Raw genomic sequence first — 22,830 nt, 5'->3', positions numbered from 1 at the left:
TGGGAGAGGTTATATATGCAGCAAGGTCAACTAACTATCTCATAAGCGTGATAATGACCCATTTCTGGATATTTTTAAACCTAATTTCTCTTCACACTGGTTGGTAGTATGAAATAAGGTCTCAGTTAAGGCAGTAAGTTTGATGATAGCAGAGATGTCAACTAAGTATGTCATCAATGAAATTGTAATTCACTCCTGGCATTTAGAATAGTGTATTCCATGCTTTTATTTGGCAGAAAGTGGAATTATCACCCGGATGAAATAGAGTTCGTTGACATCTCTGTAATATGTTTTTCCAAATGTCATAAGGGTCACATGGTGATATTATTCCCTGAGCACTATTTACCATTTAATGACATCCTAATTGCAGAGTGGAGTGCCCTCTTACTGCCCTGTCTATATTACTGCTGATTGCTGCTTTCATGAAACAGTTAGCCGCTATCCTCAGGTTTCCACTTATGGCCTCACTGTGGGTACAAACACTGAGTGAAGCAATCATTATTAAATGCATTGCTCATGTCTTATTCTGTCTATTCCCCTGAAGTTTCCAACTGAAGTGCTGAGTGAGAGAATATCATGCTTATACCTGTCAGTCATGTTGATTAGAACATACAGTATAACATTGCTGTTTTATTTAATGTCCTTAGCAGATTATTTTAAATAGAAAAAATAGCACTGGCACTCCAGAGCTGTATACGGGACTAGCCCTTTAGGTATCTTTATTACGGAAATCCAAAGTTTCAAGGCAAAAACAGCTCCGGAGTGCCAGTGCTATTTTTTCTATTTACAATTTTTGGGAGGGTGCCAACCCCTCCAGCAGTGTGCACCGAGCGGTGATTTTGTATGGAGAGCTGAGGGTGTGCGAGTGAAGGTATTTTTGCTTTTGTACTTAGCAGATTATTTGCCATGTCTTGTAGTATGTGACATTCTTTCCTGTTATTATCTGCTCAGCCTGAATCTGTCTCTCAGCCTGCTCAACATTAATGTTACTGTTGCTTTATAGTTCTGTTAAACTCTCCCCTTTTTCTCTTTCTGTTAGCTTGCGCCCTGTGACACACATTTCCAGCATTTGTAATGTAAGCATTGTTGTGCAGCTTCTTTGTGTCACGTAGCTTTCCAGTGCTCCTGCTAGGCTGCCAGTTCACTTGTTGTAACTCTGGGCCGCTTCCCAGCGATAACAGCTTGTTTATTACAATATTTCTTTTGGCAAGGACAAGGGTCCATTCCAGCTAGTCCATTAACCCTCCAGGGCCACTAATGTGTGGGCTGAGTAATGTTCTATCATGAATAAGCTTTTTCCTCAATAATATATGCCTATGTTAAGCATTAGTTATATAGAACTAATGCTTATGGTTTAATTTACCAATTACCATTACTGCCTTCCCCTGGAATGAGCAATGTTAGTTTTAAGAGAGATAATTAACTTTGTATAATGAGGCCCTTTTTGCTGTCTGTGCCTTACTCTTACAGATTAGGGGGAGTTCATTATACAGAAGGGTAACTTGGAGGGTTACTTTCACTAAATATCTTCTCCTCCTCCTCAGTTGTGGGATTAAATGTAAAATGAAAGTTGTCTTCAGTGTAATAGTTTTGTACTGCTTAGTATAACATTATAAAAACCAAAGAAGATTCTTCTTCCAGGTATTCCACTACACCACCCTTATCTAGTTGCGCAACCAAAACACAACAAATAACATGGCAGGTTTGTAGAAAAACTTTTTTTCTTTTATTTAACTATAGCCCTTAGATTGTATAACAAATAAATGTAAATAAAAGTATTTCCTCAAAATATGTTTTTAATGATGAATAAAGTGAATGATACATGCTAGCTTTTATGTGCTTGAATGCACAAGGCTGATGTACAATTTCTCATTTCCACTGTGCCCTGTACTGGTCCTTAAATGCTCACCATCATGTTCAAGATATCACCCACTCAGGTGCAACAAATCAAGAAATAATGTCAGTGCTTAAAAGGATATTGTAATAAATCTCAATATATTAAAGTTTATTGAATCCTTTAGTTCAGCCATAACTTTTCACATTGAATCTTGTAGGTAGCATGGGATAAAATATACATCAGTCACTCATTAGAAACTTCCTTTTTCAGATCTAGAATACGTAAATGTTCAAATTATGTGCATTTCTAGTCACTCTTTTCACTTTCTGAATCACTTGATGATAGGGTGATAGAGGAGATCTCTGACAGCGAGTCTTCATTCTCAGTATCTGAGCCTACTACACTGCCATCTTTTTCATGGTTTTGTTGTTGATGGAAAAATGCCACAGCCATGCTGAATTTCTTCTCAGAGAGACCAAAGCAGTGAGGGGGTTCCACATTCTGGCAGCTAGAAGATATTAGGCAGAAACCTCATTAATCAAGAGTGTCTAAGCACTGGTATATATATATGTATATATATATAATCAATCAAAAAATGGGCCGCTTCACACAGGACTTATCACAAAGTTTTGTAGTTTATTAGGTAAATAACGAAGACCTGCAGCCTTTCTCAAAATTAACAAACGAAAAAAAAGAACCAAACTTAAATACCCAGTGTTGCGGGAAACACAGACTGTGACGTGGGCATGACGTACCTTTCAGTGATATACACAATTTACACATACAACAGGTGAAATCCAAAAACCAATAAAGTGTCAAACCAGAAGGCAAAGTCAAAAAATGAAAAAATGTACATAGTAAAAATACTTGTCGCGTCTTGGTGTCAATGTAAATAAATAAATAAATAACGATCGTTACCATGTGTCCATATCCATTTCGTTCAGCGCCGGTTTACAGTGTGCAAACCATCAAAGTCAATATACACCGATTAATTTGTTGTTGGAGTTCATAATTACTTTTTTAAAGTCATGTGGTTCAGAAATGAATACACATTAGAGCAAAGCGCCTAGTATCCTAGAAAAGAATCGTAGCAACAAAGTGTCCTAACGGCTACCTATCTTTGCTACGATTCTAAGTTTAGTTCTTTGTTTGTTAACTTTGAGAAAGGCTGCAGGAGTGGCCAAAACATCAGTTCTTCATTATTTACCTAATAAACTACAAAATTTTGTGATAAGTCCTGTGTGGAGCGGCCTATTTTTTGATTGATAATCTACGTTTGTGAAGACTGCACCCAGGCTTCTATTGCTTATTTTTCGTGAGGGCCGACCTGTCTGAACTTATATATATATACCCCAATATGATAATATTGATACATCTGCCCCTTTATATACCAAATTCACTTACCTATTGCCATTGCAAAATGTAACCTTTAGCCGTGCTCCATTGTACCCAGTAATAATGCCAGGTAAAAATGTGAGGGAAGATGGATTTGCTAAAGTCAGGACGTGGGCACCAACTTTTAGTACATGTGGCTGGCTAAATTTCCCAAAGATCCACGCAATGTCTTGTCTTGCAGTTTTCCCATCTGCCCAGCAAATGATGTACTGCTTCCCATTACCAATGCGCTTCTGCACTTCAGCTGAGAGAATAGAAGCACAGCATAAACAGCACAGCCTAACTATGCATGAAAGCATATATGAACAGGAAAAAAGTCTTCAACGTTACAATAAAGGTGTAGGATCTTTGATCTGCAAACCTATCATCCAGAAACCTCCGAAATATGCCATTACTATTTCCTATTGAGACCTGTTTAAAAAAGCTATTTTTTAGAATGAAATTGCTATTTCTTTGTAATAATTTTGCCATAAATGTATAGTAAAGTATGTAAATGTATGTAAAGTACTATTGGTGCCCAATGCAATACTACTTGGCCTAGGGTCTCCCTGCACATTCCCAGCCAACCTTCCAACTCTGCTGCTCAGTATGTAGTTGTTTGTGCTGCTTCCTTGCCAATTGCTCCCTTCTGCTGTTTCCACTCGCCCCCCCACCATTGCCCCCCAATGCAACTGCACCCAAGGCATGTGCCTTTTCTTCTTTAGTTCATATTATTCCTCCACTCTCTATGTGTACTGATGGCAAACCATACTAGGTTTTTTTAATGTTTACATTTTTTTTAGCATCTCTACAGCTTGGTGCCCCAATTATGAAAAATATGGGAAAAACATATCTGTAAAACCATAGGTCCCAAGCATTCCAGATGATTACCGTCGGACTGGGCCGCCGGGGAAAAAACCCAAGGCGCTCCCGCAATCCACCGGTCTCCTTCCGCCTCCCAGGTATATTTCATTTTGGAGCACTTGGGAGAGGGGGTTGGAGGGTGTTGGGGGCCCCTGTGGGGGGGGTAAAGGCGGTGGGGGACATTGGGGGGTGAAGGGGCCCCTGAGGCTGAAGCCCCGGTTGGCCCTGCACCCGTGGTCCGACCCTGCAGATAGATCTCCTGTTTTACATCATCTTTTTATAATACCAAACCAATTCTATACTAGCAGGTCACTGAATGAGATTTAAAAATGACTATATATAGATTAGTCACAATAGTGCAAGCTAGAACGCTATATTTATTCTTAAGAAAGCTTTAAAGCACTAGAAGCTCCCCCTGTTTGTTTAAGATAGCAGCTGCCATTTTAGCTTGGCCACAGTAGCTTCTGTGCTGCAGCTCTGGCTGCTGGTAGCTCAGATTACAGCACAGTTGGAAGGGGGAAAGAGAGATGATGGGAGGGGGAGAAGGAGAAAGGCAGGGGAGAGGGAGAGAAGAGCAAACTGAAAAGACTTGTGCCGTGCCCAGAAGGATCTTTCTGAAAAGGTCTGACAGAGAAGAACATGTACACACAAAAAAAGAACAGAAAGCCTGTGTTTCTTTTGATAGAGGACTTTCTCAGCATTTTTGTAAGTGCTTATGGCTGTATTTACATAGATCTTTCTGATAAAGCTTATTTAGTTTTTACCTTTCCTTCTCTTTAAAAATAAATCACTTTTTTTCAGTAGTTCATCAAAATATATACCTCCTTACCTAGTTGAAAAGTCCCAGTTGTGTCATTCCTTGCAACAACCGGCTGACTAACCCATCGCTCTTCACACTCTGTGATATATGTAGTGTCCCTCTCAAATCTTTCTATAGTTGTTAAAAAAACTTGTTCTCTTGGGACCAAATCTTCAGTCTTATCATAATACTTTACCTAGAAATTTTGGCAAAAGTAACAAACACCATCACATTTAGCAGAAAAATGGTGAATGGATATTATTTCAATAAACCACAGTAAACAATATTTCACTGTATCAGCCATGTGCGCACTAATTCAGAATCTTAGCAATCCTGGCTAAGAAAAGTGAGGTGTGAACCCCTGCAACCCTTGTACCCATATCATTTCTAAAATAATATCTATAGCTTATTTATAATGATAGGCAAAGTGCATAAAGTGGTGTATCTGCCAACTTCATCCGTATAGTAAGTAGACAAGTAAATTGTCTGCTATTCCAGCCTCACTACTGGGAAGCTGAGAGAAAAGACTGTCTGACTTAAAATCTCTGGGGATGGTGGTGTTAGAGATAGTGGGATACTGTCTCCCTGCCTGGCACCATCTTGGATTAGCTATTTGAAGTCCAGAACTGGAGATTTGCTTAAATGAAAAGAATACTCCCAAATGAAAACTTGACCAACATATATTATGTTAAGTGACCTATTTAAGAATTTCGCCAAACTGAAATATATATATATATATCAGTAAATATTGTCCTTTTACATCCTTTCCCTTGACCCACCATTTAGTGATGGGCTGTGTGCCTTCTCAGAGATCACATGACCAGAAATAATGCAGCTCTAACTGTAACAGGAAGATGTCTGGAAGGAAAAGGCAGAACTCTGTCCATTAATTGGCTGATGTGACCTAGCATGTATGTGTGCCTTGGCTTGTTTGTGTGCACTGTGAAGCCTATGATCCTAGGAGGCGACCCTTAATTCTTAAAATAGCAATTTTCTATTTAGGAGTACCCAATGTCTTGTTTATGCAATATATTTTTTATAGAGACCTACATTGTTTTGGTTTACAGTTCTCCTTTAAGTATGGAGCATATTCCATGTTTCACATGCTGGTTTAATAATCTGAGGGGCACAAACCACATGCACTATAAATTGCTGAGACTCTTCCTATAGAAAACAATATAATCAATTATTTTATCCTGCAGCAATAATGTTTCTTGTGTGGCTGAGGAAACCGGACAATAGTTTACACTAAACTAGGGTAAAACAATGCATTTAATCATACATGTTCTAGAAGCAAACTATTTTTCGGTGTGAGATTTATTGACCTCTCTCTCTAAGCCCACAAACTTCAGCTTTTCTATACTACACCTGTCTAAAATACAACACGGCTAATGTTATCACTGGTGTGGAACATTTATATTTATTCCCTGAAAAGTGGATGAATTTTCTAGCTGCAGGTTCATTTCTGCAAGCCCGATGGAAAGTAATTCCAGCAATTGTGTTAGACATTTCTTTGTCGCCTCCTTAATGAGGTATACCAGAAGTCTGTTGATCTGTTATGACACAGCTTTCTGAAGAAGCACTGCTGACCCTAACTGGCAAGAGAGCTTTATTTTCTAGTAATTTGATATGAGTGATATGAGTTCATTGTCAGCTTGCATCAGGTGATCACATGACATCTATGATCTCTTCCCCTTGAACACCCACAGCCTCTCAATCATTTATAGTTATAGAAATTCCTAGAGATACACCATTACTGTTTTGTGTCCTTCAAAATGAATAGGACTATAAAAATGAATGTGTTTTATTAAATCTTACCACCAATTTTAAATCTGCCATAACTTTTAATACCACCCCTGGACAATAACATCCTTCATGCAGGGGATGAGCCACAATCACTGGATCAGAATCCTGCAAAAACAATGGATAATTAGTGTTTTCATTCAGTGCCATAACTGTTTATTTAAAAACCTTCTGCAGTTTAAAAAAAGGTTTATATTTAGAGTAATTCTGACAATAGCAATGACAGGAACCATGTCATGTTACAACAATAGAGAATTTTAAGTAACAATGGCATGGCATGGGATTTAGTTAAGGGGTAGGAAATGGTAGTGAGAGGATTCAGGTCAGTATAAGTCTAATTCTCAATAAATAAACCATCTCTGTAACCATATATAGCTGCAGTTTGATAGGAAATATTGTTTCTATTGCTTAAGGAAAGTAATACAGTTTTGCATCTCTCCGCTATAAAAATACAGGTGGGGAAATTTGCACAGATAAAAAATAGTAGAATAAAACAAAGTTTGCCTCATACGATTACACATATTTCATGGTATAGTATATGAATGCCTGGAAGCAATATTCATGATTCAGGCTTTGTGGTGAAGAAGTTGAAAACTTCAAGCTAACATGGTAGCAGAATGTGGCAGGTAATAGATGTTTTTAAATATCAGGCCAAAACTAACAGGCAACCAGTACACAAAAGAGTTTAATAACTCCCACTCACGCTGATCTCATTATACAGTGGCTGCATTTAGCCTTTTCTCACCTAGAACTAACATAGTTTGAGGCTTATTCTGCATGTTGCCACAAGAAATTTGGTGGCTACTGTACCCACCTATTCTTTGTTACATTATAAAATAAATAATAGCTAGGTGACATACAAACCCCACCCTACGGATATATGTCCACATAAGAATTACAGCCCACAGAGTCAGCTTTAACTCTTTATTACCGGGTGGTTTTAAATTAATCACAGCTTTAGACCCCATTCATAGCTATTAAACGTAACATTAAGGTATCCGACTAAAGGTAAACTCATGAAATGCAGAAATGTCCTGTGCATTAAAGTCATCACTAGAGATCAGAAACATACCATGTATACCATAGCAGAGCATAGACCACAAGCATTAATAATGTCCCTTGACACACTTCTCTTTACTGGTATATTTAGCAGATGCTTCTCTCTGAACAGGAAGAGATTTTGCTGATGTTTTAATAAATGTTCAACTTCAACATATGATGTAGGCTTAATCATTTCTTTAAGTAAATGTGTTATGTTCTCATTTTTCTCCCAGGAGCTTCATTAAAAAAATCAAATGTTTCAGATGATTAATGTGTGGCAGAAATGCTTTCTTGAGATCTGGTTTCAAATATATTGCAATGCTTTTCTTTCATGTTTCAATTCAAAGATTTATCATTAGGCTTTGAAAATTTTACTTTTAATGGGACAGTGGCTATGCCACAAACTACTGTATTATGAGTATTGGTGTAGCTTTGTGCTTAATAATGAGTGCAAAGATTGGGGAGATGCTGTAGCAAGCAAATAAGGGCTCCAAAAATTGGAAAGAAAGAGTCTCAAAGTGATTGCAATGTGTTGGAAATGGTCAGTAAGTCTTATAATAGAAAGAGAAATTATTTATTTTCACCAATAGCTGTTGGTAGCATTAAGGGGAAATAAGCTAAGTTCTGCTGCTTTTCATGTATTGATATATCCTATCATCTATCATGATCATATACTCTTACCAAAGTAACTGATTGAGAACCAGCAGTCCACTGTGGGCGTTGAATTAGTGATGTAAATTAAAAAAATAATACATTCTCTCCAGTCACCCAATATGTGTACTGCAATTACTGGTACTACTACCTGCCTCCAAAAATATAGGTTGCCCTTCCTGGAACTTCTCAGGAAAGGAATTAATATGCACCCAAGCTTTCCATATGAGGTTCCAGTAAAGAGTGAGATTTGCAAGTTGAGGCAGGAGGACATGGTGAATGCAGACTAGTTAAGGGAAGCTTAGATCCTATATTTATTTTCTTTAGGAGCAGAACTTAGGGTCAGGGGTATAGGGAATGAGGTTTAGGGAGCTGCTGCTGGAAGCCAAGTGTGATTATTGTAAATTATCAGGTACTGTTATGTAAGTGTTGCTTCTGAAGCTCTGACTGCTGATTTTATTGTATCACTTGAATTTGACCCCGTTCCTGTTAATACATTGGGATAAAAACCACTGGTAACAATCTGAGTAATTTTGCACCACAATAGATAGAGAACACAATCTTCCAAATGAAGCTAATGCAAGCAGTAAGTTAATAGTCAGGAATATAATTTTTTAGAGTAACCCTTAAAGGTTGATTTAGTGGCAAAAACAGCATTAATAAACTTTAACCAGTATATAAGCTAAAACAACCAATCACATTGCAGAATTAAATAACCAAGAACGGAACCTGATTTATCTACCAATCTGACAACAGTTATTAGATTAGTAGAAAAATTGGGTTCCGTCATTGTTTATATATTTCTGCAATGTGATTGGTTGTTTTAGCTTTAAATACTGTTGTTTCAAAAGATTCTTTAGTCTATTTTGGCACAAAATGTTTGAGATGCTTTTTTTTTTTTTTAAATAAAAATATGTTTTAATTGCACCACTTGTTGATTGGTCCAGTTTTTTCTAGTGCCAGCCTTGTTTTCTCATTTTGAGGTATTTTTGTTTTGGAGTTTTCCTGTGAGCTGAAGGTTTTTTGCGGTTCGGGCACCTGGACTAAAGGTTGAATATAACCTTAAACTAGTCCATCCGGAATTTTGTCTTCATTCATTTGCTAAAAATGATCATGTCCATCAGTAATCCACCTATCGTTTGTACCATATATTACTCTAAGGGGCTGATTTACTAATCCACGAATCCGAATCCCGAATGGGAAAAAATCGGATTGGAAACGAACATTTTGCGACTTTTTCGTATTTTTTGCGATTTTTTCGTTGCCATTGCGACTTTTTTTCGTGAATTGTCGCTACTTTTTCGTAGCCGTTACGACTTGCTCGAATTGTCTCGACTTTTTCGTATTGAGCGCTAGTAAACGGCGGGCAAACCTTTCCGATTTTTTCGCAGCGGCTACGAAAAAGTTTCAACAATTCGCACAAGTCGTAACGGCTACGAAAAATTCGCGACAATTTACGAAAAAGTCGCGACGGCGACGAACAAAAATCCCAAAATACGAAAAAAAAAGCGCATTCGGACACTTTCGATTTGTTCGTGGATTAGTAAATTGGCCCCTAAATGTAACATACACTGCTGGGTTGGTAGTAAAATTACCATTTGACGTAGTACAATAACTCATAAAACCAAGTTGTTGCTTTTATTGCACCACTTAAAGCTAACTGCTCACTGGTTGCAAGTAAATGGTTTAGGGAAAAGTGTATAACCCTAAATGCAGGTACAGGTATGGGACCCCATCTCCCATAGACTCCATTTTAATCAAATAATTCACATTTTTAAAAATGTGTTTCCTTTTTCTCTGTAATAATAAAACAGTACCTTGTACTTGATCCCAACTAAGATATAATTAATCCTTATTGGAGGCAAAACAGTCCTATTGGCTTTAATTACTGTTTAAATAATGTTTTTAGCAGACTTTTGGTAGGAGATTCGAATTATGGAAATACCCCTTATCCAAAAAAAACCCAAGTCCTGAGCATTCTGGATAATGGGTCCCATACCTGTAATGTAGTAACAGGAGCAATGTTTGGTCCAGCTATAGTAAGCCATTGCATTTTAGATGCAAATTCTACTGGCTCATCTGCTGCTACCAGTAATCAGTTGTTATATTACTCTGAAAATTAGTTGTTATTCTTCTGTTCTCTTCTGTTATTGATCTATATAACTAATACCTTGATATCTTTCTCGTAGTCATCAGTATCACTAAACACATCTTCTCGCCACATCCTTGCAATCTCTCCAGAGGATCTCTTAATAAAATAACTGAAATCCCCGCAATCATGAATTACAGTTCCTAAAATGAAAATGTTAAACAGAAATTAGAACAAGGCAAGCAACCACAATATTAACAGAGAAAAACTGCCATTAAAATCATTCAATTTTAATCCTGCGGACATTCTGTTTAAGTAAAAAAATGAAATCCAATAGTACAACAAAATGAATTATCTGTTTTGGGAGTAAGTAATTTGTCCAGGATTTTACCTTTCTCATACCATCCAGTGTATGAAGATCGAGCTAGAACATTCTGTCCAGGAACGAGTGGGCACTTGTATGATTGGCTTTTATTGATAAGACTGGAATGGAGGTCTAGAAATAAAATAGAGCATGCAGAGAATGCACTTATGAATATTGCCGTAGAGAGATAATGTAGACTTTTACAAATGTACATGCACTTCCTAACCATTCCTATCTTTTCGTTTTTCTGGTTAAATATATATATGTATATATTTATTTAGTGTTTCTAAAATGTCATTCTACCAATGGTACAAGGGTATTGCTGCCAAGGTCCTCTGAGAGAAAACTTTGTCAATTAACATGCTACTAAAATTGAGCATTAGTGTTTTTAATACCACTGCTGACATGGTACACTGCACTATTCATTGGGCTATACCACCACTGAGTGACGCCGGTTATGTAATACTTGTAAATTAACCAAAACAACGACTAAAGGTGCAGCAATCAAAGCAAGAATCAATAGAAATGGTATCAAATGTCGCCCGTGATAAGGGAGATTTCTTGCGAGTGACTAATCTCCCTGTCTGTCATGGCCCTTAAGGGCTCTGGCACACGGGGGAGATTAGTCGCCCGCGATAAAACTCCCTGTTCGCGGGCGACTAATCTCCCCGAGTTGCCTACCCCTGCCATCCCACCGGCGAACATGTAAGTCGCCGGCGGGATGGCAGACGCGGCGGGGCAATTTCAGGGAATCGCCGAAAAAGACTCGCGAGTCGCGAAATCGCGCCGCCGCGTCTGCCATCCCGACGGCGACTTACATGTTCGCCGGTGGGATGGCAGGGGTAGGCAACTCGGGGAGATTAGTCGCCCGCGAACAGGGAGTTTTATCGCGGGCGACTAATCTCCCCCGTGTGCCAGAGCCCTAAACTGTAACAGTCACTCTAGTATAAACATAATTAAAGATAAAAGTAATGAAAGCAACAACTATAGCAAACAAATTTGATAGTTGGAAACCTGGCTTAATGAGTTTCTACTGGCGAACATGAGAGGTAAAAGGAAGTATGTTTTTAAAACTTAAAAAATAGACTTTAAAAAAAAGGAATCACATTGTTATGGTGTACTATTGGAAAACAATACATTTTGTGAAGGTGAACGTCCCCTTTAAAGGAGAACTAAAGCTTAACTAAAGAAATAGGCTAGAAATGTGATAGATTATGTTTTGGTTTCTGTACCAGCCCCAGGCAACCCCAGCCCTTTACCAGGGAAGATCTGTGCCTCCAAAGATACCCCTGTACCTCCTCATGTTCTTTTCTGCTGATTCACTGCACATGCTCTGTGCTGCTCTCAGTTACTGAGCTTAGGGACCCTAACTATATTGTATATATAGCATATAATTGTCATGATATAAGGCTGATTAGTAAATAATACAGATTAGTACTGCATTACAGTTCTTAAACCAATGCAATTAGCATCAGAAACCATTTTCAGCCCTGTAGCATCACCCGCTATAACATGCAAACCTTATTTACTGCTTGATAATTTGCGATGACCTATAAGGCTTACAGCTGCTCAGAACACACAGAGCATGTGAGTGGTGCTGACACTTCTAACAGATTCCAGTGACCCCCTGTGACTAATTTGAAGGCCTGTATCATTACTACTATAGAGATGTTGAACCTTTAGGCTGGTTCAATAAGTTCAGTATAGAAAATATGGCATTTCTAGCTATATTTATTTTTAGGGTTTAGTTCTCCTTTAAGTGTAATGAACACATATATTTTCTAATTGAAAGTTGTGCTTTCTGCAAACACAGAAATCAAACATAATAGCAGCTAAAAGCATGAACGGCACAGTGTTGAGGTATCATAGTTACGTTCTCCTCAATACAAATGCTTCTGCTTACTTACTAGAGCATATGCGGCTCTGAGTGCAGATTCTTACCTTGAGGATAATAAACTGTTCTGGGAAAAGAGTTATGCTTTGTTTATAGAGACAGCTTCCCTGTGCATGAAGGACAAGGTAATAATCATCTTATATAGTCACTCATTTACATGGGATTCGTGCTTTGTGGTCTCTGTATTTGTTAGATTCAAGGACACACAGAAGTCTGCAGCTTCATTCACATTGCAGCATCGGTTTACTGTACATAATCGCATAAATGTGAGGTTTATGCTATTTTCCACTTCTTTGAGCACACCTTTGGCGCAGATTTATCAACATTCTGATTTTAGTGGTTATAGAGTTTTCTGAAACCATGAATATACTTATTTCCACAAAAACAATGAATGTCTGGTCATTTATTAAAAGATCTGAACTGAAAAAGCGAATTCAAATGCAGAATGAAAAACAGGTACTTTGTCGTTTTTACGTTTTCCTATAATTGTTCATGGACTTACGAATAAAAAAAACTCCAAAAACCTATAAAACCGTTTAATTAACTAAAGATTGTTACAATTTGCCTAAGACAACTCCCATTGATTTTTACGTGACCTCAACAGCTTTTAGATGGTGTATTTTTACATTTGAGTTTTTCATGGTTTTGACGTAAAATAAATGGCGAAAAATGTTTGTTTTATATTGGCAAAAAAATACGTATTGTGAAAAAAATAAAATATGCACGTAAGTAAATGATTAACACCACAATAAGTTGGATGTTTTCCTTTTTCTTTCTTTTCCTCTATATTTTCTGCTGTACAATAGGAAGGTGTATACATGAAACATGCCGATTGCATAATACAGGTATGGGATCCGTTATCTGGAAACCTGTTATTCAGAAAGGTCCCAACGAAGATTTCATTAATCCTAATTGGATACAGTACCTGTACTGACAAATACATGTAAAGCGGCCCCTGTTCATTTGAGCTGTTTTGTATTGTGGTTCTCATCATATAGTCACCTTTTCCCCTGTTGCTATTAGTACATACACACAGTAGGTTATTGGCTCTGTTCTCTAACTACATGGATAGCATTACAATTATTTATTATACCCAAAATAGAGTCAAATAGACCAGTACCTACCATGAAGAGAAAAGCACCATTCATAGAGTAGGAAATAATTCCACATTTGGGCTACACCCTGTAGAGGATTACACCTACTCAGGGAGGGTTATTTATCAAAATTGGGATTTGGGAATTTTAATAGCTTTTTTTTAAATTCAAATTAATTTGAAATTTTACCAAACTTGAATGTTTACTTCCTTATTAAAAATAATGAATCTAAAACATTTGATTGAATACTACTGTAAAAAAACTCAAATGCTTCAAATTTGTATTCTATTCATCATTTTTATTGGGTCTATAAACTCTCAAAAAAAAAATCGAAAAACTTTAAAAACTTGAATTGAAAAACTAGCTAACATTTTGCCTAGGAAAACTTCCACTGACTTCTCAATGAATTTACAAGCTTTTAGATGCAGTCATTTTGCAGTCAAGTTTTACCATTTTTTTGTGCTTAATAAATTTCGAACAGTTAAGTTTTGGAAGCCATAATTCCAATCAACATGTTTTAGGGTGTCAAATATTTGAATTTGAACATTGATAAATCAACCCCTTAAAGTTTCCTGCACTAAGGGAGGAGTTGTTAGTAAGAAAAAGAATTTCAGCTTATAGCGACAACACAGAAAACATAATCAGCCCCTTTTGGGTAGCTCTGGGTATTCTTTCTTTACAAGAATTTGCTAATCTTTATTAACAAGCTAACTCACCACTGACTGGAGTACCATTCACTCACCCACAGACTGGTAATACTGAACTTTAGGCCTGGATTTGGATCCAAAATAGACCCTGCAATTTCTAGTACACAGGTCCTCCCACCAGCCTTATAAATAATGATTCTGACATTTGCCAGAATCCACTGCTGAACTAAAGGGCTATGGTGGTCAAACCTCTCCCTATCTGCACTATTAAGCACCTAGCAGCATTGGTATACTATGCCAAGGTCCATGTGTGCACCCAGAGCAAGCAGATTTATAATAGAACACAGTGTTATAAATCTGTGGAATTATATTTCACCACATGTAATTAATGTTGCACTGTGTAAAGGATAGGGGAATTCTACAATTGATCTGCGGCTGTATTTGATACACTGGTCACTGGTACACTGCAACTTGCGACACCTAAGTCAAAATACTAACCTGACCATTACAGTATTAAGTGGTTATTGCAACAGTTACTAATTAGTCATGTCATGCAGCAAGTGGGTGATTGTAAAAATGTATCAAGAGCATAATATTAAAGTATGGAGAAAGTTGAAGTGAAAATATTTTAAATAAGCTTCTGAAACTTAAATGTTTTGTCGAATAAGCTGTTGAAGCTTGAATGTATTGTTGAAGGGCAATAAAGGTCTTATGTAAAGTGGTATAGTCCCATGGCCTTGCCTAGCTTGCAGCTTGTTCAGTGTGCACGTGCAGAGTAAACAGGACTCTATGTGGGCAGCTTTCTGATCTCTCATCTTTGCAGTCACTTTCAGAAGCAACAGACAGCCTTGGAAAATCCAGCAAAATCCATTAGGCAATCTGTTCATCAGGGATTTAAACCTTGCTTAGCATTAATTTGCATATTCTTCTTTCTGCATCCAGCTTTCCGCAGGGTCAGACTGGGCCGGCGGCACACCCCCTCAGGGGGGGGTGGGTGATCCCTGAGGGGGTGTAGGGCTGCTGGGGGGGTGGGCCCTAAACACCGAGTCTGCCGCTGGCTTTTAGCAATGTTATTGGGCTACAAAGCGATGAACACCAATGATACCAATGAGAATCTGCAACATGTGCCTCTCCAGTTGTTGTGCTACAGGATTGACAGCTGGAGGATTCTGGTTTTCAGGTTGTATTGCAGTTCAGAAATGTCCAGGAAACCAACAGTAACAATTAACTTTACTATTTTAATGTTGGTGACAATTTGCACTGTAGAGAATCTAACTAATATATAAGCCCTTGGAAGCAGACCCTCTAGTCCTGCAGTTTTATGCTGTATTTATTTGTAAAACCCTTGTTTTATATATATATATATATATATATTTATAAATAGTTTTGCTGGTAGTATACAAATTCATTATAATGATAACATGATTGATTAAGGCATGCCCTTTTTGGGACCGCAAGAAATACAGACTGTTCTTATTTTCAGGTTTTCTGCTCCAATTTGCTTCTCTGTACCATGATACAGATTAGTCGTAGTAAGTGGCTACAACTAATCTTCTGGTGTCTTGGGATGGCTAAATAAGAAACTGTGATCCGGCTGCCATCAGGAGAAAGGATTTCAGAGACAAGGGACTATGAAGTATAATAGGGACAAAATGTTCTAGTTTGCCGCTTGTTATAAAATCCGAGACATATAGTACAGCCCAAAGCCATTATCTATTTTGAACAACAAAAGTAAACAATAAATAAAGTTTATTTGTTATTCCAACAATTCTGTTGTCAAACATTAAAACCTTATACTCCTCCCCCTTAAAATTGGCACAAAAAAGGTGTAAGTAGTTGCTAAAAGATCAAAAGGAACTCCAGCACACAGTGAAGGGGGCCCACCCCTAAAATGTTGTGTTGTTTGGCTTGGCATTAATAAACACAGGGCATATGCCTGCTTCAGCATTCTAACCATGCGGTGTAAGTTCCTTTTGATTTCTTTGTATGGTGGAGGTGCCGCCCTCCTTAAACTATACAGCACCGGGCTTATTTTTTGTGAAGAAGTCAGGTGTGCGTGTGTATTTTGGAATTAGTTGCTAAGAAACCATGTGTGAGCAAATAATCAGTTTGCTGGTGTTAGCATAGCTAGAAAATGTGGGTATATTATTGTGATAACATAGATATTTGTTATAGGAGAATGTTACATAAAGAGCGACAGTCACAAATTAAAAACACACCATAAATCAAAAAGCCATATCCAGTAAATTATACCGGAAGAGGTTGGACAGATCGTAAGAAATAAACCACAAAAGGAAAGTTACAAAAACTGACAATCTCAGTATCTATTGAAAGCAAGGACTGACAGAAAATACAAACAAAGCAAAACATAAAAGTGTAAAAGAATGTGAATTAGCAAATTTAACGCTGCACGTAGTGATGTGCAAGTCGGGCAAATACCCGTGGGATACCCTATTATATATATTCCTGTTCTCTACCCTCTCTGTGTGTGCCATACCCTGCCTGTGTGTGCCATACTCTTCCTACCCTACTCTGCCTGTGTGCCATATTCTGCTTGCCCTACTCTGCCTGTATGTGCCATACTCTGCCTGCCCTATGCTGCCCCTGTGTGCCATACACTGCCTGCCCTACCCAGCCTGTGTGTGCCATACTCTAACTGCCCTATGCTGCCTGTGTGTGCCATACTCTTCCTACCCTACACTGCCTGTGTGCCATACTCTGCTTGCCTTACTCTGCCTGTGTGTGCCATACTCTGCCTGCCCTATGCTCCCTATGTGTGCCATACTCTACCTGCCTGGGCGTGGTTTAAAAAAGAGGGGTGGTCAAAACTGACTTCCATTTACTTCCACCACTTAGGCCAGAAAAATTCTGTCCCTTAGTACAGAAGTTGCACAGCACTGCTTTATAAGATCACTTAGAAAACCCAAGGCCTCAAGCATACAAGGTCTGGATAATATACCTGTACACTTTGGCTGTCCTACATTCTACTGACTGAAGGGTAACAAGGAGTTTCCACAAAGAGCCAGGCATGACCTGAAACAAAATGTTCTTCAAGTATATCTTATATTGTATATTCCTGCCAGTTTTTCATATGAGCTGGCAGATGCCACTGTTTACCAAACAATACACAAACTGCTTTCACACAGCTCTTTGCAGTAATCTGAACTTTTGTTAACCGTCAGTCATTTGTCAGGCCCCTGTGTCCCCTTAAAACAAATACTTTTCTAAAAATGATGAAGGCATGTTAGAAATGCACACTGTGGTGTACTACATAAAATGGTGCATTATATTTAATTGTTTGATGTTACTGACCAGTTAATATGTTTAACTTATATTTATGGTGAGTGGCATACATTAAGACATACATGTATCACAAGGTAAAATAGTAAACTTACAACTATTCTGACTATATAGAACATTTTGCCCCTATTCCCCTATTCATTTATGGAATATTTTGTAGAAACTACACTTCACTTTGATTTCAGTTTAGTCATAAACTCAATAACATGCTGCTCTTTAAGAATGCACTGCTTGGTGGTTAAACGCATGACCACAAACTGAAACCTTTGGAAAACTATACCTTTGGAATGATTGGTTAATTAACAAACAAATAATTTAAGTCATAATATGAGACCTATTAAAGAGGCATATACATATCATTAAATATTGCCCTTTTTTAAATCTTTTTTTGCTTGAGCCACCATTTTGTTATGCTTTATGGGCTCCCTTAGAGATCACCTGGCAGGAAATAAAAAATGCATGCAGTAACTGTAACATGAAGAAGTGAAGGGTTGTCGAAAGGACTAAATTTATTGGCTGATGTAACCTGGCATGTATATGTACACTTTGTTTGTTTGTTTGTATGCACTGTGAATCACATGAGCTAGAGAATGGCCCTTAGTACTTAATAAGCCACTTTTTCTATTTAGAATTATCTAATGGCTGATACTACTATAAAATTATAATTTGATGAAAATGATTTATTTAAATGAAGCAGTGTTTTACATATGGGTTGTTTTATGCAACATATATTTATACCCCTGCAATATTCAGGGGTATAGTTCCCACTTAGAAGAACGGTCAAAGAATGGTAAAAGAATGGTTGGTGCACCCCTAGTTAAGATAGGACCAGCAAGTGCAGATATAGCTTTTGATAGCAATTACATTTACAAATCATGGACATATAAGTATCCATGTAGTGGTGCTAATGAATACTCGAATATAAATGTATGTGTACATAAAGTGGAAAAAGCAATGTACAAAGAAGTCTTCTTTTGGAAAGCAGGATAACAAAATAAATGCTTACCAGACTTTGTCTGTTGAATACTGCTAATAGGTGTTAGCATTCTCAGCTGCTGCAGTAAATCAATCTGCTGCTTAACATGATCCCTCTGTTCTTCCTCCAGCCCACATTTATCTTGATGAGACTTTAAAATTATGAGCTGTTTAAGGTACTCTTGAACTGACTGTTCATTAAAAAAAAAAAAAACTTTTTTGAGAAAAGATGATAAATTCCATAGCTATTCTGTGAATGGTATTACAGCTAGTTCAGATGCATATTACCCTGCATTATTTTCAGAATTATTCATACATTATTATTTTCATAACACTGGCCTTTATTGGAGAGTTGCAAATATAAACATCAGAGACACAGTTGAGGTTATGAATACTTTAGTAAAGCACTGTAGTGGAATTAATATAAATTTGGAGTTAAAATGGAGTAAAATGTTTACATCAGAAAATCATTATGGAGCTAATTTTTTTTCTTCTCAAAATACATTAAAAAAATACATTTAATGTTAAAATGTTGCCATATAGCAATTTTGCCAATTTAATCTAACTCTGTCTTTCTGAATGTGATTTTATAAACTGTAGCAAAACAGAGCTCATTACTAAAGTTGTACTTACACTGTTACGCTGAATTCACTAGTGGCATTCTGTAATGATAATTTAACTCCAAAGTGTAGAAAACCACCATATTTACAAAACAGATTAAGACTGCTGTTATGTCCTTTAAACTTGATTTTAACTAAAAAAATATTTCTTACTTCAATTTCAGTTTACTTTCACTTTTGAATACCCCCCAACCCAGTTCTCTAGTTCTTAGTCTGCTAACCCCCTTCCTGCTAAAAAATATTTCTCACAAACCACCTCCCCACCTGCAGCCCCCTCAAAGTCTTATAACATGGTACACTAGGCAGTGATAGTTATGGGTGATTTTTGCACCCGGGGTGTATAGTTCTCCTTTTAAAGATACTGAGCTTATTGCACCAGCCTTAAGGTTAAAGGAGAAGGAAAGGTAAAAACTAAGTAAGCTGTATCAGAAAGGTCTATGTAAATACAACCATAAGCACTTACAGTAATGCTGCACTGAGTTCTCTTTCAAAAGAAACTGGATTTGTTGTCTCTTTGTTTTCCTGTGCCAGAGATAGGCAGCTCTCTCCTCTCTCCTGCTCCCCCCTCCCTCAAGAATTCTAAGAACTCCCTCCCCTCCCCTTAGGAATGTGTGATCTGAGCCAATCTAGCAGGAAGCTTCCTTATAGTCTTACTATGAGGCATTATGGGAACTTTCTTTACAGAGCTTAGCATTTTTTTTCCTATGAGGCTTCTGATCATCTGAACGGGAGAAATATGGGGAGACTTAAGGGCACTTTTGAGAGAACTGAAGGTATGCCTGAAGTCTGAGATTAACTCTTTATTAGATTTTCCTTCTCCTTTAAGCATCTTTGTAATAAGTTATCCAGGGTCTTGTTAGGAATGTTAGTGACAATGCACATGCTCAGTGTGGTCTGGGCAGCTGTTATGAATATAAGTTTAGGGGTTATCAAAAGTTATCAAGCAGAAAATGAAGTTTGCCTGTCATATAAGCTGATGCTGCAAGGGTAAATATTACAATTTGCAATGGTTGAAATGTAATGTGAATCTGATCAATTACTAACCAGCCCTATCTCATGATATTTAAATTTTCTAAATAAAATTAAGCTCAGGTAGCTTATAGCACCACAGAGCATGTAAAGTGGATCAGCAGAAAAAGAAGATGGGGAGCTACTGGGAGCTTATTCAGAGGAACAGATCTTTCCTACTGGGCTGTGGTTGCCTTGGCCTCGTACAAATCTTAGAACATCACAGCAAGGTAGTACATTTTTGGACAAGTATCTATGACTAAACTGGAAGCTAAATGTTCTGTATGAATGTCAAAAACTATTATTATTATTAGTAGTAGCAGTAGTACCTGTACATGTATTTATAAAATGCCAACAACATATTCCACAGCGCTGTACAATAAATGGGTGTATACATTAAACATACAAGAAAACATACAAAACAACCAATAACTAACACAAGAGGCCATAAGACCATACCTTCACATTTACTACTCCCTATAGTACATATGTATTAAAATGCACAATGTTACCAGGTGCAAATTAATAAGTTACATTAAAAAAGGTGACAAGTAAATGCTACATATTGGTATTGGTAGCTATAGCTCATAAAGTTATCCTACTTCTTTACCTCACCTGTTGCTTTTCTCGCTGTTTCTGCTGGAACTCAGTGATCTCAAAGATCAGTTTCTCTAGTTTTTTGCTGATATTTATGCTTTGGGGCTTCTCTGAAGATCGAATGGTTATGGAAGAAAGCGAAGATCTGGGTGTTGCTTTCTGTGATGACTGTAGAATTGAAGGGACTGGAGTAAGTGGTGAAAGTGGATCTTGTGGGAGCCCTAATTTGGCTTTCTCAGAATCAAAAACATTATCTGCAAAAGACAAACAAACTTTTAACACACAATCCTATTCAGAGTAAATGTCTGAATGACTAATCTTTTTCAGTTAAATACCAAACAGTAACTACAGAAATGCAGAGTTGCAACTATACTGGAAAAGGTACCTAACAATTTTGTTTTCAACTCAAAGCAGAGTCTGCTACATGAAGCGGCCATACAATCATGTATGCAGGTAGTAAAGGGATATGGGTAAATAGTGATAGAAAACTGTTGATTATTGGGCATAGCAAAGTTCCTGGTGAACAATGAAGCATCACATAACATTCTACAAATATTTTCTTCACAGATACAAAACCTTTTTTTCCCCTAGGAATGTTTTTGCAAATGCACCAACCACTTGGTTCTTACTTTTCAGAATTAACAACAATTAATGCTTATTGATAGCTTCTGTATAAAGGTCCCCATACACGGGCCGATTGTAGCTGCTGATATCAGACCCTTGGACCGATATCTGGCCTGAATTTCCAGATATCAATCGGGCAGGTTAAAAGATTCAGTTAGTTTGGGGACCGCATCGGCTCGTTGATGTGGTCCCCGAACCGACTGCCCCATTGCCGTCATTATAATTCGATCGTTTGGCCCCAGGACCTTAAGTCACAAAAACAGAAGATCATAAAGAAGACAGAATTTATTCAATATTTGTGATATTCCCATTCTGATTCCAGAAAAAGCTCCTTAATAGTGCAATTACTTCCCAAGTGCATCTTCTTTCAAGAATCTTATAGCATTTTCTCTTGTGACAAAGTCTTTTGCTAATAATACAGACATGTGTTGGAAAAGAGGATTTTTTTTATCCCTGATCTAAAAGATATAATTTATCTGTGAAAATGAGAGAAAAAAGACCATCTGAGACTTTAATGAGTGCTTTCAAATGGGCACTGTGTGATTAAGATAATGCCTAAACAATTTGTTCAATCTAAATGAAATGAATTATGCAAAAGGCAGAAATGGCAATAAGTGAGAAAGACATATATCAGGAAAATGAGAGAACGGACATGGCAGAATGAATTCCAGTTGCCTTATATGAATATCACCCAAGCATAAAATATGCTCTTTATATACAGACATTCTATGCTTGCTGATTACCACAATACTGAGCTCAAAAAGTACCTGAACATTCTTTTTTTAATATTTACACAAACGACCAGTAAATGCTACCCACTGGTCTTATTATATTACAGGTATGGGACCTGTTATCCAGAATGCTTGGGACCTGGGGTTTTTCGGATAAGGGGTCTTTCTGTAATTTGGATCTCCTACCTTAGGGCACTGGCACATGAGGGAGATTAGTTGCCCGTGACAAATCTCCCTTGTTGCGGGCGACTAATCTCCCCGATATGACATCCCACAGGTGAAAATGGAAATCGCTGGTGGGATAGCATACGCGGTGGTGCGATTTGCAGAAATGCCAAAGTTGCCGCGTATGCTATCCCACCGGCGATTTACATTTTCGCCGGTGGGATGTCATATCGGGGAGGCGACTAATCTCCCTGTGTACCAGAGCCCTTAAATTTGCTAATTAAAGTATTTAAACTGTAATTAAACCCAATAGGATTGTTTTGGCTCCAATAAGGATTTAATATATCTTAGTT

General features: G+C 37.6%; 1 protein-coding gene across 2 annotated transcripts in view; it reads right to left on the bottom strand.

Annotated features, from left to right (window-relative positions):
- Nucleotides 1-1,978: 1,978 nt before the first annotated feature.
- The window catches only part of vwa3b (von Willebrand factor A domain containing 3B), a 75,799-nt gene continuing 54,947 nt past the window's right edge, over nt 1,979-22,830 (bottom strand). For both annotated transcript variants that reach the window (XM_002931645.4, XM_031897019.1), the window contains 8 exons: nt 20,976-21,211; nt 18,764-18,923; nt 10,850-10,954; nt 10,540-10,661; nt 6,693-6,785; nt 4,905-5,070; nt 3,242-3,476; nt 1,979-2,345 (listed from right to left, as the gene is read on the bottom strand). In XM_002931645.4, coding sequence (XP_002931691.3) covers nt 2,144-2,345; nt 3,242-3,476; nt 4,905-5,070; nt 6,693-6,785; nt 10,540-10,661; nt 10,850-10,954; nt 18,764-18,923; nt 20,976-21,211 — 1,319 coding nt within the window. In that variant the 3' untranslated portion in view covers nt 1,979-2,143. The remainder of the gene's footprint in view (nt 2,346-3,241; nt 3,477-4,904; nt 5,071-6,692; nt 6,786-10,539; nt 10,662-10,849; nt 10,955-18,763; nt 18,924-20,975; nt 21,212-22,830) is intronic.

Source organism: Xenopus tropicalis, chromosome 2, assembly GCF_000004195.4.
Source record: "Xenopus tropicalis strain Nigerian chromosome 2, UCB_Xtro_10.0, whole genome shotgun sequence".
Classification (NCBI taxonomy): Eukaryota; Metazoa; Chordata; class Amphibia; order Anura; family Pipidae; genus Xenopus; species Xenopus tropicalis.
Note: the sequence above shows the minus strand (reverse complement) of the source record. Positions and strands in the feature narration are given on the sequence as shown.